This window comes from Cynocephalus volans, chromosome 10 (genome assembly GCF_027409185.1).
Source record: "Cynocephalus volans isolate mCynVol1 chromosome 10, mCynVol1.pri, whole genome shotgun sequence".
NCBI lineage: Eukaryota > Metazoa > Chordata > Mammalia > Dermoptera > Cynocephalidae > Cynocephalus > Cynocephalus volans.
The window spans coordinates 77,522,481-77,539,794 of NC_084469.1; the positions used below are offsets into that span (position 1 = coordinate 77,522,481).

General features: G+C 36.1%; 1 protein-coding gene across 1 annotated transcript in view; it reads right to left on the minus strand.

The window, feature by feature from the left end:
• FTO (FTO alpha-ketoglutarate dependent dioxygenase) overlaps positions 1 to 17,314 on the minus strand; it is a 368,578-nt gene that overhangs the window by 237,297 nt on the left and 113,967 nt on the right. Inside the window, exon 3 of the mRNA XM_063112160.1 lies at positions 16,589 to 17,216. Within this exon, the coding sequence (XP_062968230.1) occupies positions 16,589 to 17,216 (628 nt within the window). The remainder of the gene's footprint in view (positions 1 to 16,588; positions 17,217 to 17,314) is intronic.

Genomic DNA, 17,314 nt, shown 5'->3' on the forward strand with positions numbered 1-17,314 from the left:
AAAAATTCATGGAAAAACAGAATTGAAATATAGTACAGATCTTTCCATGAACTTTTTGAAGTACCCTCATAAAATGATGAGAAAATAGCCACTGATACTGACAAAGATAAAAGATTATTTTGTTCAATTCCAGGCAAATAAATTAGAAAATCTAAATTAAATGAATAGTTTTTTTTTAGAATAATATTAAATACCAAATTGAATCTAGGAAGAGGTAAAAAACCTAAACAAACCATGGAAGGTATAAAGGAATTTGTCAAAAAAATTCTCTCTCAAGAAAACACAGAGAGTTTCCAAGGAGAATTCTACCAAACAATTAAGGAATGAATACTTTTAATATACTTTAAATTGTTTAAGAGCATAGAAAAAGAAAAGCTTCATAGAAAAATATGTATCAAAACCCAAAAAGAAAATGCACACATACACAAACCAATCTCAAATCTGAAAATCAATTCAAAATTCCTAAATATAAGAAAATAAAATCCAAATTCAGCAGCATGTTAAAAGAACATTCCATGACCAAGTAGAACTTATTCTGGGCATAGGACATCTTAACATATAAAAACTTATACTTAAAATTCACCATTTTCATAGAGCAAACAAAACAAAAAAAAAAAAAAAACAAGAGTCACCACTCTGGTGACACAAAAATATTTTATAAAATACAACATCCTTTCATGATAAAAACATCAATAAAAGGGGAATAGGTGGCTACTTCCTCAACCAAATAAAATATAGATCTGTCTCAACTCCAAAGCCAACATCATATTCTAAGAATTAGAGAAGGATATCTTTTTATCCAATTATTCAACATTATTCTGGATGCAATGGCCAACACAGTAGTGCCTTCTGGAGTTGCATGATAGAGCAGCCTTAATTAGAAAAAATAAGAGATATAAAATTTTTTAAGAAATAAATCTTTTTGCAGATGATATGATTATCCATATTCAAATCAACAAGGGAAAATACACCCCAAGCAATAAACAAATTAAGAAAACGCTAGCTACAAAATGAAATCACAGTAATTAATAACATAAAAATATAAACAAATACCCCATTTACAACAATATCTAGTAAGATTCTCATTTGTGCGTTGTCTACATGAAGAAAAACTTTCAAGTGTTATTAAAGGCTACAAAAGAAGATTTAAACAGATGTAAAGACATATTATATTCTTGGGAACTAAGACCGAACATCATGGAAATGTCAGTTCTCCTTATGTTCAACTAAGAGTTTAATACAGTCAAAATAAAAAGACCAACAAGATTGTTTCTTTAGTTGAGTGGAGTTGGTAATTAGACAAGTTGATTCTATAATACTCATGGAAATATAAACAGGCAAAAATAGCCAAGAAATGATTTTCTTAATATATAAAGAGCTCCTATATATCAATAGGCTAAAGATCAATAGCCAAATAGAAAAATGGGCAAATGTTATGAAAACAGAACGCATAAAAGGGAATAAAACTAGCTCATAAACACAAAATGATGTTCCAACTTAGTCACATAAGAGAAATACAAATTAAAGCCACAAGAGATATTTTTTGCCTATCAAATCAGAAAAGATCAATCATTTTGAAAAAATATGATGTTAGTGTTACAAAATGGCACACTCGTACTCTCTGTAGAGGGAAATTTGGTAATACTTATCAAAATTACAAATGCATAAACCCTTTGACCCTTATAGGAATTCCACTTTTAGAAATGTATGCTAAAATTCCTACTTGCAGAGGTTGCAAAATGATTGCTGAGCAAGCGAATTTATTGCAGTACTGTTTATAAAAGCAAAAGATCAACAATAACCTAACTGTCCATAAAAAGGGTTCTGATTAAATGAACTACAATATGTCCAAATAATAAATTACTATGTAGTCTTTTTTTTTTTTTTTGTCTTTTTGTGACCGGCTGCACTGCGCTCAGCCAGCGAGCGAACCGGTCATCCCTATATAGGATCCGAACCCGCGGCGGGAGCACTGCCACGCTCCCAGCGCCGCACTCTCCCGAGTGCGCCACAGGGTCGGCCCTACTATGTAGTCTTTAAAAATAATATGACTATGTACTGATATGGAAGTATCTGCTATATCTTTAAGAGAAAAAAACTAATAGGCTATAATTTGTATAAAAAAATACAGTACATATAATATTTCTCAAAGGATACTCAAGACTGATTTCTCTGGGGTACAAGAGTGGGAGAAACACATAAAAGAGGTAGAAGGTACGCACCATGGTTTGCCTACACTCACAGTCCTGAAAGAATGACCCTACATAAAAACTTTGTAAAGTGCACTTAAGAAATATTTACTGATCACTTACTGTATACTAGGCACAGTACCAGGTACTGCTAGGCACAGTACCAGGTACTTGGGATGTATCAGTGACTGAAACAAAGGGCTATGCCTCAGCAGAGCTTTCCTTTTAGTAGAACTGTGAATGTTCATCACTGATTACTCTTAAGGGAACATTTTAATTTTAAATTCCATTAGACTTTAAACTGCTCTACTAAACTCTGGTCTTCAAAGGCAGGGTCCGTTTTTCTATTTCATCCACATTTAGAGCCCTAGTAACTGGCACATAGAAGGCATTCAATGAAGACTTGTACTAAGCTGCTTGCTTAAACAAAGTGTTCTTTCAGTTCATACCATTCAGTCTTTACTGTGCTAGATGGCAGGGAAAGAAAATGTTTGGGGGAAAAAATACCTCAAATTAAACCAAAGAACATAAGAAAGCATGACATTGCTGCTAAACTAGTACAGACCTCAATACTAAAGAAGTTTAGAGAAGAGAAAGGTTCAAGGAGAATTAGAGAAGGTCAAATTTGAAAGACAACAGCATTTAGACTTACAGAGGGTAGAGGGAAGACAAAAAAATGCAAAGTTGTACGCAATCAAAATGGACAACGAAGCATATTTTACTTAGGCTTCTTCATGAACATATCACATAAACAATCCGGAAGTGCAGATATCCCAGATGGCACATACTCATATACAGAATCCCTAAATTCTGCACATTTTACTCTACAGTAACTGTATACAAGGCTCAAAGCAGTAAAAGAAAGGAAAAAAAGGATCTCCTCTTTATAACTGTTCAGTCACATTACTCTGCACTTGGTTTGATGAAATAGAACAGAGCAGAAATCCAAGTTCATGGTCTGTGCAAGGAAGATATACTGCTAAACGACCTCTGAGAACACATCCAACTGTGGATATTCTTCAATTCCCTAAGTTTGAATCTAAAATTTAATACTGCCCTATTAAGAGAATCATACACCTTTTGTCACATATACTGTTCTTTCTAATACATGTTTTCTCAAGTACTTTTTTAGTTAAGAGCATCTTTTAATTAGACTTAAGAATAATGCCATATAATAAAAAGTACAAAGCCATTTTCTAGGTTAATCCTCAAAACATTTTTTTTTTAAAAATCCTCTGGAACAGAGATGACAAATATCTTACATATCAAGGGACATGACTGATTTGTTGCTTGTGGCTTTTCTGAGCCCTGTTTGGAGAAGAATTCTGAAACTTTCCCCAGGTACAGTGAGAAAGAGTACTACAAGCACAAGAAAAGTCAATGGGAGCACGAGCACTAGCCAGTTGCTAGCCATGTCTGATGGCCTTTGCCAGGCAGTTCTTATTTATACATAATACATAGTTATACTTACAGATACCAGAATCCACTAAACTAGAGCTGTGGATCAGGAAAGAAATCACAAAGGTGTGTGGCTTGACCTGCACTCTATTTCCTTAACAAATCTAAATCAGTTGCCAACTGATAAAAGTACTTTGTATAAAAATCCAAATTCCCACCTACTCTTGAATGACAAGATCTGGTATGGCTGAGTCACAAGTGACTATAAGTAAGAAGTAGCTGCCCCTTTTGGACAAGGTGTGTGGTCTGTGCTAGTCACAGTTCCCACACAGCCACTTCATTTCATTCATTTGTGGTACCTGCCTCGACCCTACAGCAAAGTCTCTGAACCTTGCTCTAGAGCTGCGTCACAGAGCCTACAGACAAATCAGGACTGTTTTTGAAAAATAAAGTTTAAGTAGAATACAATTATGCCCTTTCATTTACATACATGTCTGCATTCACACATAAAAGCAAGTTTGAATAGCTAAAACACAGATTATAAAACCTACAAAGCTGAAAATATTTATTATCTGGCCTTTCATAGAAAACATTTGCTGACCCCTGCTCTAGAATCTTGATATTTGTGATTTGATGGAGATGTCTACTGCATACACTAGTGAAGAAGCCTAGGCTACATAAAAATAATAGTGTTGTAATGTGATTAATACCTAATAATGTAATATGACTAATAATAGCATACCACATAATAAAATAATTAATGCTAAATTGGTTGATATTTAACTAATATTGATATGAGAAATCATATGTTTATATTTATGATACTCCAAGGCTTCAGGCTGCTTCATCCCAATAGATGTAGCAAATAGTACAAGAAAAAAAGAATAGAAATAGTTTAAGTAGGTTTATCGTATGTCCCTCACAGACCAAATCAATCATAACTTTAAAAAGAAACAATTTTACACTACAAAGACAACAGTTTTCAGGCAGTTTTAATGCCACTGAGTATGCACATTCTAATAAGTGGTCATCTTTATAGGCTGACAGGCTGGTTGACTACTTTCCCCTCTAACTTTCATCCTGGCACTCTTTCCAATATGGCACCAATAAGGTCCTGAGTGACAGTCAGAGACAGCAATGGCAATCAGTGTTTCCTCATCCCTCCCATAAACCCAGCACCTTTGAAATGTGCTCATTAAAGTGATGTTTTTTCCCATTAAATCATAATTTATTATGCATATTTGTGGGGTACAGAGTTGAATAACAATACCTTTGTCCAACATGTGATGATCAAATCAGGATAATTAGCATGTTCATCATTACAAAACACAATCATTCCTTGTGTCCATTAACCAATTTCTCGCTAGCCCCCCTACTCCTACCCCTTTCCCACCTCTGATAACCACAGTTCCGTTCTTTCCTTCTGAAAGTTCAACATATTGTTGTGATTGTTCTTTCACTTTTTCTTTCTTTCTCCCTTTCTTTCTTTCCTTCTTTTATTTTAGCTCCTGCTTATGAGTGAAGACAAGTCATATTTCTCTCTCTGTGCCTGGCCGGTTTCACTTAACATAATTTTTTCCAAGCTCATCCACTGCTGCTGCAAATAGCAGAATTTCAGTCTTTTTTAGGGCTGAGCAGTATTCCATTGTTTTCTTCTCCAGTCATCTACTGATGGATATTACACATATGGAACCAAGATATGGTTCCATATTTTGGCTATTGTAAATAGAACTACAATAAACATGGGAATGCAGGTATACCTTCGACATGACGATTTCCATTCCTTTGGGTATATACCCAGTAGTGGAGTTGCTGGATCATATGGTAGTTCTATCTGTAATTGTTTCAGAAACCTCCATACTATTTTCCATAATGGCTGTACTAATTTACAGTCCTACCAACAGTACATAATGTTTCCCCTTTGTCAACATCCTCGCCAACATTTGTTATTCTCCATCTTTTTGATAACAGCCAGTCTAACTGGGGTGAGATGATATCTCAATGTGTTTTTGATTTGCATTTCCCTGATGATTAGTGATGTTGAGCATTTTTTCATATACTTATTGGCCATTAGTATCTCTTCTTTTGAGAAATGTCTATTCAGTTCTTTGCCCATGTTTTAATTAGATTGTTTTTTTACTAAGTTGTTTGAGTTCCCTGAATATTCTGGGTATTAATTCTTTGTTGGATCCATAGTTTGCAGATATTTTCTCACATTCTGTAGGTTGTCTTTTTCACTCTGCTGATTGTTCCCTTTGCTGTGCAGAAGCTTTTTAGTTTGATTCAATCCCATTTATTTTTTCTTCTGTTGCTTGTGCTTTTGAGGTCTCATTCATAAAGTCTTTGCCCAGTATTACAACCTAAAGTGTTTTCTTTGTTTGTTTCTAGGAATTTTACAGTTTCAGGTCTTATATTTAAGTCTTTAATCCATTTTGAGTTGATTTTGGTATATGGTGAGATGTATGGGTCTACTTTCATTCTTCTACACATGGATAGCCAGTTTTCCCAACACCATTTGCTGAAGAGGCTGTCCTTTCCCCATTGTGTGTTCTTGGTGCCTTTGTTGAAGATCAGCTGCCTATAAGTACGTGGGCTGATTTCTGGGTTTTCTACTCTGTTCCACTGGTCCATGTGTATTTTTATGCCAGAATCATGCTATTTTTGGTTACTATAGCTTTATAGAACAATTTGAAGTCAGGTAGTGTTATGCCTCTGGCTTTATTTTTTGCTTAGGATTGCTTTGGCTATTTAGGTCTTTTTTTGTTCCATATGAACGTTAGGATTGTTTTTTCTGTTTCTGTGAAGAATGTCATTGGCATTTTGATGGGGATTACACTGAATCTGTAGATCACTTTGGGAAGTATGAACATTGTCACAATGTTAATTCTTCCAGTCCATGAAGGTGGAATGTCTTTACATCTTTTGGTTCCTTTTTAATTTCTTTCAGCAGTGTTTTGTAGTTCTCATTATAGAGATCTTTCACCTTCTTGGTTAAATTTATTCCTAGGTATTTTATTCTTTTGGTAGCTATTGTAAATGGCTTGCTTTCTTAATTTCTTTTTCTGCTAGGTCATTGTTGCTGTATAAAAACACTACTGATTTTTGTGTATTAATTTTGTATGCTGCAACTTTGCTGAATTTGTTTATCAGCTCTAGGAGATTTTTGGTAGAATTTTTAGGTTTTTCTATATATAGGATCATGTCATCTGTGAACAAGGACAATTTGACTTTGTCTTTTCCAATTTGGATGGCCTTTATTTCTTTCTCTTGCCTGATTGCTCTGTCTAGCACACCCAATACTATGTTGAACAGGAGTGGTGAGAGTGGGCATCCTTGTCTAGTTCCTGTTTTTAGAGGAAAAGCTTTCTGCTTTTCTCCATTCAGGATGATGTTGGTGGGTTTTTCAAATATGGCTTTTATTATGTTGAGATATTTTCCTTCTATCTCTATTTTGTAGAGAGTCTTTATCACAAAGGAATGTTGAATCATCCAATAATTGCAGAATATACATTCTTCTCATCAGTACATGGGTTCCAAGAGTGTGACATGAATAACAAGAGAAGAGGCTGGGGAGGTGGGCAGAGACTAGGACACAGAGGGTTTTGTGAACCACAGTAAGAAACCTAGACACACTGAGGGCAATGACAGATACTGAAGACTCATAGGTCAGATCTGTTTTCAGAATAATCCCTCTGGAGGGTACAAGCCTCTATGTACAGACTTTGTATACTTTTCCTGAAAAGGTTCCCAAAGTAATGGCAAATAGGTACTGCATATGCCAAAGAGCATTTGAGAAATACCGTTGAAGGACTATATCCCTAAGAAAGAAAGGTTAGCCAAAGAAAAGCCTCCTTGTCAGCGTTCTACAGTTTAGAAATGCTTTCCTTGATTGGTTGTGAGGAAGAAGGAGTCAAGCCTGCAGATGATACAGAGCATATTCTTTGTCAGCCACAGAGGAAAAAATGGTCTGAAATAATGGAGAATTTAGAAAAGTTTGAAGGGAGAAAAGCTAATCAATCCCAGCTTAGAATCTATAACAAGAAGCTGCTTTCACATGCCTCAAAACAAGCAATTCAGGACAAACGTAGTCCCTTGACACAGATAAATTGTAAAATTAATTATAAGTTTTCTGGGATTTCAGGTGAAATATTGGAAACTCTTTACAGAAAATATCTAAAGCCCTTCAACATGATGTCTGGTTCTGTCAGCTTTCAGATTAAGCATTTGGGAAAAAAAATTTAAGATAAAAATATTCACATATATAGGAGAACCTCATTACATCATGTTTCATGGACTTGGGCGAAAAAAAAAAGTGGGAAAAGGAAAGAAAAATTGCTTTTAGGGTCCTTGGCTAAAGCTTCAAAATCACTATATTATCTGAAATAAAATATAAAATGAGAAAAAAAAGCAGAGATACTTCTCAAACAATATATTCTCCAAATCAGAGTTTCTAACACTAGAGGTTACAATTCTTTGGGCAACCTCAGAAAGGTACAAACAGAGTCATGGATACTTACAGGAAACCTCTATTTTGTAGGTAACATAGAAGGCCAGAACCAAGTGGGGCTAATCAAAAGAGGATCGTCATTTGTTCATCTAGCTTCAGGTAAAGCTTTATCCAGGGTTTAAAGTATACATCGAGGACCCAGTTTCTCTGTTTCCCAATGCTCATGAAAAAGAAAAAGGGTGGCCACAAACGCTAGAGGCAGTCATTTGGGGGCCATGAGCTGAATAAGAGCCAAAAGATGAAAGGGAGGAAACTAGAAACCGATCACACCATTACTCTTGAAACAAGGTACACTTGAAGCCAGTGTCTTAGTATTAAATGAGACAATTCTTTAACTTTATAAATTAAGCCTGTTTAGGTCCAGTTTCTGCTGTCTGCTCTCAAAATAATCCTCATACTGATCAGAGATTGCAGTTACAGAAATCAAACAGTTATTGGACAGTGGCCACAATGTAGTCAAATAGTATAAATTCCTCAAACACAACAAATACTTACTGATTTGAGGCATTAAATACTTACCCATTTTCCATCATATGCAGTTACAAAGAAGGATGAAGATGCAAATCATGCCTTCAAAGAACTTACAAATCTAATTCAAGCATGAACAAAACTATCTATGGCCTTAGAAGTGAGGACAATGTTAGTAATAGGTACACAGATATGTTCACTGTGGCAATTCTTCAAGCTATATGTTTATGATCTATGTTATATTTCAATAATAAAAAAATACTCGAGACAGGTTAAAAGATAAAGTTAATGAAATCTCCCAAAGAGTAGATTTAAAAAATAAACAAAGATTGAAAATAAAGGAAAAATAAGAAAACTAGAGGAAGAGTCCAGAAGATTCAAAAAACAAAACACATGGATTTCAAAGAGAAGAGAAAAATGGAGAGGAAGAAATAATTAACAAAGTAATTCAAGAAAACATTACAAAATTGAAGGGTATAAATTTCCAGATTGAAAGGTCTAAGAAATGCCAGTATAGTGGTTGAAAAATATCACTGTGAAATTATAAAACATTAGAAAAAATTAAAAAATGTGTCATAAAGGATGAAGAAAAAAACAGAACTCTCAACACAGATACTGAAGATGAAAAGAGTAGAGCAATGTCCTCAAAATTCAGAAGAAAAATTATTTCCTACCAAGGTTTCCACACCCAAAGTATCTACACATGTCAAGGTAGAACAAAGATAATTTAAGATATTCAAGGTCTCACAAGTTTACAACCTAGGCATCCTTTCTCAAGAAACCACTGAAGTTATGCACCACCAAAATAAACAATCAGGAAAGAAGGAAACATGGGATGTGGAAATCTGAAGAATCAACAGAGAGAGCAGTAAAGGGAATCCACTGGATTATGATGAAGACATCACAAAATCCAACAGCTATGCATCAGGCATAGAAGGCAACCAGTCCAGACTGGAGTAGATGAGAAGACTCTGGAAGACATTTCTCCAAGAAAATGAAATTGACAGAATATCTCATGGTTCTGAAGCTCTTGGGAAGATATTTAGATAACTGATAGAAAGCATGGGATTTAATTAGTCATAACCACTCAGAAAACTACCCAACTACACAAAAAGCAAGATCACTATTAACACATAAAGAAATTAAAAGTTGAGAAGAAAAGAAAGAGTGATTATAGTTTATGACATACTCTAAATATCATTCTCATGGATATGGTCTCTATAAAGGCTAGATGGTGATATAACCAAAATGATAATACATCTATAAAAAGAATATAGTGGAATCAGAGAGTGTGCACCCGTATGCAGACACGGAAAAAAAAAGACAGCTTCATCTTCTGTATCTAGAAGCCAATATAATGCTCAAAGTAAGTTAAGTATGTTATTAACTACCAAAAACATTACTTGAAAGAAAAGAGTAAAAATGATTTTCTCCAGGGAAATGAAAATGGGAAGAAAAGGCATAAATAACTGCAGTTTTTTTCTTAGCAAACCTTATACAAATAGCTGACTTTTATTTGAGTTAACTAAAAATAAATAACATTTATTGAATGCTTACTATGTACTAACCACTGTTGTTATGTTCTCTGCACTTTACGTGTGTTTTATCCTTATAGTCCTGAGGTGGCTTCTGTTCTTATCGCTATTTTACAGATGAGAAAACTTAGTCACATAGCATTTAAGTAACTTGCCTAAGGTCCCACAGCTGATTAATATCTATATGAATGCTCTCATTAAATAGTACAAAAGAAAAAAATGCCCAATTAATGTCGCAGACAGTAAAGTATGTTCCATTCCAATTTGTTCTCTTATCCCTTGCTCATCACATTAATAAACACTAAAAATTCTGCCATTGCTTCAGAAAATATTTGTAAATCATATATCTGTCAAGAGATTAATATCTAGAATATATAAAGAATTTGTAAAATTCAACAACTAAAAAACAACCCAATTTAAAAATGGGCAAAGAGGGCCAGCCCGTGGCTCACTCGGGAGAGTGCGGTGCTGGTAACATCAAGGCCACGGGTTCGGATCCTATATAGGTATGGCTGGTTCGCTCACTGGCTGAGCGTGGTGCTGACAACACCAAGCCAAGGATTAAGATCCACTTACCGGTTATCTTTTTAAAAAATAAATAAATAAAAATAAAATAAATAAATAAATAAAAATGGGCAAAGGACTTGAATGGACCTTTTCCAAAGAAGATATATAATTGGCTAATAAGGACATGAAAAGATAGTCAACATCATTAATCATTAGGGAAATGCAAATCAAAACTACAATGAGATGCCACTTCATGCCCATTAGAATGGCTATTACCAAACAAAGTACTGGAAAAGATGTGGGGAAGTTAGAACCCTTGTGCATTACTGGTGAGAATGTAAAACAATATGGCAGTTCCTCAAAAAAGTCAACAAAGAATTACCGCTGGATCCAGCAATCCCACTCCTGGGTATATAAACAAAAGAACTAAAATCAGGGACTCAAACATATTTGTATACCAATGTTCATCACTGCATTATTTACAATAGCCAATAGATGGAAACAATCCAAATGCCCATTGATGGATGAATTAATGAACAAAATGTGGTATATACATACAATGGGACATTAGCCTCAAAAAGGAATGAAATTCTGATTATGCCATAGCATGGATGAATCTTCAAGATGTTATGTTAAGTGAAATAAGCCAGACACAAAAGGACAAATAATGTATGAGGTACCTAGAGTAGTCAAATACATAGCAAAAGTAGCATGATAGTTATCAGGGGGTGGGGAAAGAGGGAATGGGGAATCACTGTATAACAGGTATCGAGTGTCAGTGTGAGAAGATGAAAAAGTTCCAGAGATGGATAGTGGTGATGATTGCACAGCAGTGTGAATATACTTAATGTCACTAAACTGTACACTTAAAAATGGTTATAATGGTAAATCTTACATATATTTTATCACAAGAAAAAGAGTTAAAAAAAAAAAAGAAGAAATGAACTATTGATACATACAACAATATGGATGAATCTCAATATAACTATGCTAAGTGAAAGAAGCCAGATGAAAAAATAGTGCATATGTATAATTCAATTTATATAAAATTCTAGCAAATGCCAACTAATCCAGTGACAGAAAGCAGATCAGTGGTTGCCTGAGTGCAGGAAAAGAGATTACAAAGGGGCACAAGGAAACTTCTGGGGTGATTGCTATGTTCATTATCTTGATTGTGGGGATGGTTTCACAGGTGTGTTAAAACTTATGAAACTATAAATGTTCAATATGTGTAATTTACTGTATGTCAATTATATCTGAATAATGCTATTCAGAGAGGGATAACATTTTTTCGGCCATTGTTGTTGGCTTAGCTTTCCCTTGACAAAGGGGAGATGTCATTGTCGGTATTCCATTGGCACTGAAAAATTGCCACTCTCTTGTTGGTGAAAAGATATGGGACTGTATAAATACATTCCTCACCAACTCTGCCTCTCCTAATCCGGCCCTTTGTCTGTAGTGTGGATTACCACAAAAGCCTCCTTCAACTCTCCTGCTTCTAGTGTTGCTTCCCTTCTTCTTGTCAAAGCTCTGCAATGGCTCCCCGTCTCGCTCCAAGTACAAGCCTAGTGCTACGTATTACAATATTACAGATATAAAGATAGGGGCCCCCACTACTTGTCTTTCAGTCTTCACATCTGTTACTTGTCCTCTGCTCTCATTCTATTCCATCCACACTTGCTGCTTCTGAAATATCCCAGTCATGTCCCATCTCACAGTCTTTGCCCTCCCTCTTGCCTTGACCTAAACTGTTCCCCTTTCAAATTTCTGAGTGGCTCACTCTCTCTCCTTCCAGTCTTTGCTCAGATGTTACCTTCTAAATGAGGACTTGCTGACTTCCCTATTTAAAATTCAAGCCTGTCTCTCATTCTTGTTATATAATCTACTTATTTATTTTCTGTGTCTTCCTGCCAGAATGTAAGTCCTATGAGGGCAGCAGGAATTGTTGTCTGTTTTGTTCACTGTTATACACCCAGCATCTAGAAGAGTGCCTGGCAAACAGTAGATGCTAATTGTTAAATAAATGAATAAATAAATGCACGAGAGCAAAAAAAATGTGACTTATAAGACCAAATTAGTTTTACTGAGCAGTATAAATGACTTCAGCAGTATAAACTGACAAGACATGGCATGCATGGTACAATAAAAAAAAAAAAAATAGGTCAGATGAAATTTGAGACCTTCAATGGGGATGCTGCAAGTCTAAGAAAAACATTAAATATCATAGCATTTTTTAAAATTATGAATCCTCCAAAACTGCAAGCTGCAATTCCAACCTAGCTTTTCATAGTCTCAATGATGAGCTAAGGAATATAGAGCTACTCATTTCAAAATAGAGATTCAAGAACAGGAACAAATTTCCATCCTAAAGGGGATTCAACTTTGCCCAAATCAAAAACATGAATGGGAATCCTAGAGCTCCAAGAAAATTATTGCAAAGTCTCTACTTTCTGGCTTATCACAGGAAACCTGGATTGGCCTCTTCCTTTTTTGAGCCTCCTCGGCCCGTCACGGGGGGCCTGGAAAATACTCATGATGTAGGCAATCTGCGATACTTGGCACTAGTTAAAAGTCTCAGGAATTGCTCTTACTATAAAGATAATGTCACAGAAAAAGTTTCCTTCCAAAGAAAGAAAAATGGTAACTAAAAGTTATCTAAGTGATGTTTTTGAAGGTGCTCCAGTCAAAGAACAAGGTGTTGGACCATATTAAACAACGGATTTTTAATACCTTCCCTGCTAAAATTCATTTTTTATAGCTAGGAGTAACCAGCAATTGCCAGAAAAGCTGGAATAGGAAAATCAAATACTCTGCCTATTTACATACAGTTCCCCAAAGCCATTCCTGATTAAAAATTGTACCATTTCAATCTTCCTGCTGGAGATATCTATTAACTAGAACTGCATGTGAAAGCCAATGAATTTAGTATATAATTACACATATCCTATACAAATTACTTCTCAATGACCTCTACTCATTAAAATAAACCAAAGAAGGATGATAGACTCATTATAAATCTACAAGAAGATTTCCGTCAGAAAAGGTATTGAGAGCAAAGTCCTGAAAGATCTTAAGCTCCAGTTGCATTTAATTTTAGCAGGAAACAATCCCTTCTATATCAGAACTCCTGATGCATTTTACGTGAACCTCTCCAGTGGCAGCAACACTCTCCACCTTATACCCCCACTCTTGTCACTAAGTAACTATGGGACCCTGGGCAAGCCACTTCCCTTCTCCCTGCCTCAGTGTTTTCATCTACAAAATGAAAGGCTAAAAACTACGTGATTTCAAAAATCTCTTCCAGATCTAATGTTCCATCATTTCATAATTATAATCACAAGAGCACACTTCCCCCTTGCTTGTTCTCTCAAGGCAAAGAGGACTTATGAGTTACCTTTGGAGTTCCTACACTGTCTAGAATAGCTAATTGAACTTCCCATAGCAATTGTTCAACAAACATGTTCAAAGACACATGGAAAACAGTGCAGTTCTCTGAAGTTTTCACTCTCTGTTACCTACTTAAGTGCTTCCCAATTCCCACCATGATTTTATCCCAAATGGTTCTCCTCAAGTCCACCCTACCATAGTTCTGGCTGGATTATAAGGAGGCAAGAGAACTAAATATATCACGTGGAAGAAATACACCTACTAGAGCGTTCCAAAGCACCTGCTTTGTACACCATCTGACCCAAAACCACACACATTGCCAGAGAGGTAGAGAGAGGTTCTGATTCAAAAAATAAGCCAGTCTAATGCATTCCAGTCATCTGAGAGTATGTGCTAGAAAGCTATAGCAGACTTGGGGGAAGAAGTGAGGTTGGAGGGAGGAAGGAAGGTCCTAGGACCTCCAAGGAAGAACAAGTAGAACATTCCCTTAACCTTTCCAGAAAGTGGACATTTTAAAAACCCAAATCCCTGAGACAGCTACACTGCTGGGATAGGAAATACCTGCTCATAAAGCATATAGCCTTAGGTGTTAAGACTCTGAAGCCAGAATGTCGGAGTTCAGTCCCTAACTCTGTTAATTACTAGCGACATAATCATAAAAAAGTTAATCATCCTTCTCTGCCTCAGGTTCCTCATCTGTAAACCAAGGATAACATTAATACTCTGTGATTACTTCATTCACTGGGTTGTTGTGAAGATAAAATGAGTTAATACATGTAAGACAGCAGGCCTGGCACATAGTAGATGCTCAATAATATCGTTATTAGATATTATTATTAGATAGAGTTCTGGGAATCTATTATTATTATTGTTGTTAAAGCTATTATTACATAAAAATAATAATACTTTTTAAAATTAGATAGAGTTATTGGAATCTCAGGTGTATTTATATATAATTTATATTTGTGTACTTTAACAATCTTAACTACTCCTGACCACAGAACTCTATTTATTAAAAATTTAAATTTCCTTCTAAGAGATATTCTAGGTTTCAAAAACTACTTGATCACCCATGCAAAGGAAGTACAATAGGACTATTAAACTGTAGGGCTTAGAGTAAGTGGGAGCACAAAGACATCTTTGTAGCAGCCTGTGCCATCACATACCACCGCTTCAGTTTCGGAGAGCTGTCTCCTTGAGAAAGAAACTAACAAACTCTGCTGTTCGCACACATCAGAGTTCTTGGATGTGGATAGTCCTTAAGTCCCTTGCAAGGCCTTACTAAAGATTAGAGGATCTCAATTCTTTCCAGTAGGACACCATCGAATCCCTTCAAGCGATTTTCGCAGGTCAATATTATTTGAGATGCCAAAGAAATTGGTGAAATTTCCAACCACTAAACGAGTTCCTTGTTTTGGAACATAACATGCTTTGTTTTGAAGACATAAGGTAAAGTTAGAAGAGATATTAGTTGTCCTGAGGAAATTTTTGAGACTGGGAAATTGTAAGAAATTTAAAGAGAACCATGAGTTTTTTCCTTAAATCCTTTTCCCGAAACAGTCATTTCAGTAAAATAAAAACAAGTAACAACAATAAAATCCAATTAAACAACCAGAGTTGTCAGAAAACAACAGCCCTTAGAAGTTCCAGATCATTCACTGATGGGATATCTAGAACTCTGGTTTTCCAAACATCTTTCCATAAAACAGATAGAAAAGCTAATACTACATCTTGTATTCCTTCGTCAAATAATCAAGCAAAGAAGAAAGTTGCAATAGTCATGCTATCCTTGATGTGTCCAAACAGCTTTTTTGTAATCCTGTTCTGAGAAACAATGGGGACCCTCAACACACACAAACTGAACAACAGAAGAAGGAAAATTTGGGTAGGCCAATAAAAGATAGCCTGTGATCTCTATCCCCAGGAGACCAGATTTTAGAAATTCAAGAACAAGTTCACCATAGCAATCCTATGCAGTCTAAAACTATAGAACTGGGTAGAAAGCTAGAAAGTTTCCTAAAAGTAGAAGACCGTCTGCTTGCAAAGCCCACCTCAATTGCTTCTAGCAAGGAAGGGCACCAGTAAAAACTATATGAAGTCCTTTTTTGAGAAATCAAACCCACCAAGATAGTGAAGTCAACCACAATAAAATATTTTGGCAAGAATGGAAATGTGCACCTGTGGGAACCTGGAAAGATTTGACAGATTTTTGTTTTCCCAGCCTTTTATCAGTAAGTTAATTATAGCAACTGTACAATCTACTCTGAGTTTTAGAGAAAGGCAATTGGCTATATAAAACCAAGATGCTGCTCTCCTGAGCATGGGAAAGACAAAATGACAGTGATGCATACACGCGAAAATATTCTGAGTACAATATAACAATGAGCTGAACAGCATAGCTAGTTGAGAAAGAGGTTTATTCTACAGACATCTGGATGAGACAGGCCTAAAAAGAACACATGACACACAGGTACACAGACACACACACACACATGCGCACACACACGTGCACACATGCATATACACGTATATCTCCAGAGCCTAACCAACTCTGGTCATGTGACATTCAGGGTGCTTTTTCCCAGAGCAGACTGTACCTTCACAGCTATAACTGTACACTGCCACCGCTGACCTGTCCACCAGATTTTCATCATGATGCCAGCTCACCGCCATTTTCCCCATGCCAAAATAAGGCTCCTCTTTCAGGTACGGCATTTTCTGAGGATCCATGAAATTCAGCAAAGTTACGTTGTATGCTGCTCTGCTCTTAATGTCCACTTCATCTTGTCCATCATAGGATGACCCCATACCAACCCTGGGGAAATCTCCAGACACACACACTGGCACGGCATCTTCATTAGCCTTCTCTTTGGAAGCGAGTTCTTCCAAAGCCTGGATGGTTTCTATCTGCAGGTAGTCATTGAGCTTGAGGAAGGTTTGACAAGCAGCAGCTATCTCAGCCTCGGTGTACTTTATATCAGGACCCTTCACTGGCCAGGGTACTGTAAAAAGCCTGGTGCTCAGGTACTTGTACGTGCAGCCTGGGTTACCAATGAGGATGCGAGACACCGGAGTGAGCAAATCTTTGCCTTGGATCCTTACCAAGTCCCGAAATAAGCAGCCATGCTTGTGAAGTGTGAGAAAGGCTTCCTGAACTTCTTTATGGAGCTCCTCAGATACACTGTCGGCTTCTCGGAGAATTAGTTTAGGATATTTCAGCTGCCACTAAAATAAAACCGAAGCAAAAATACATGTTTATGGAGAGCTATAACTTTATTATTTCCAAAGTTGTATTTCTTTATAAGCAGTGGGGTGTGGGCAGG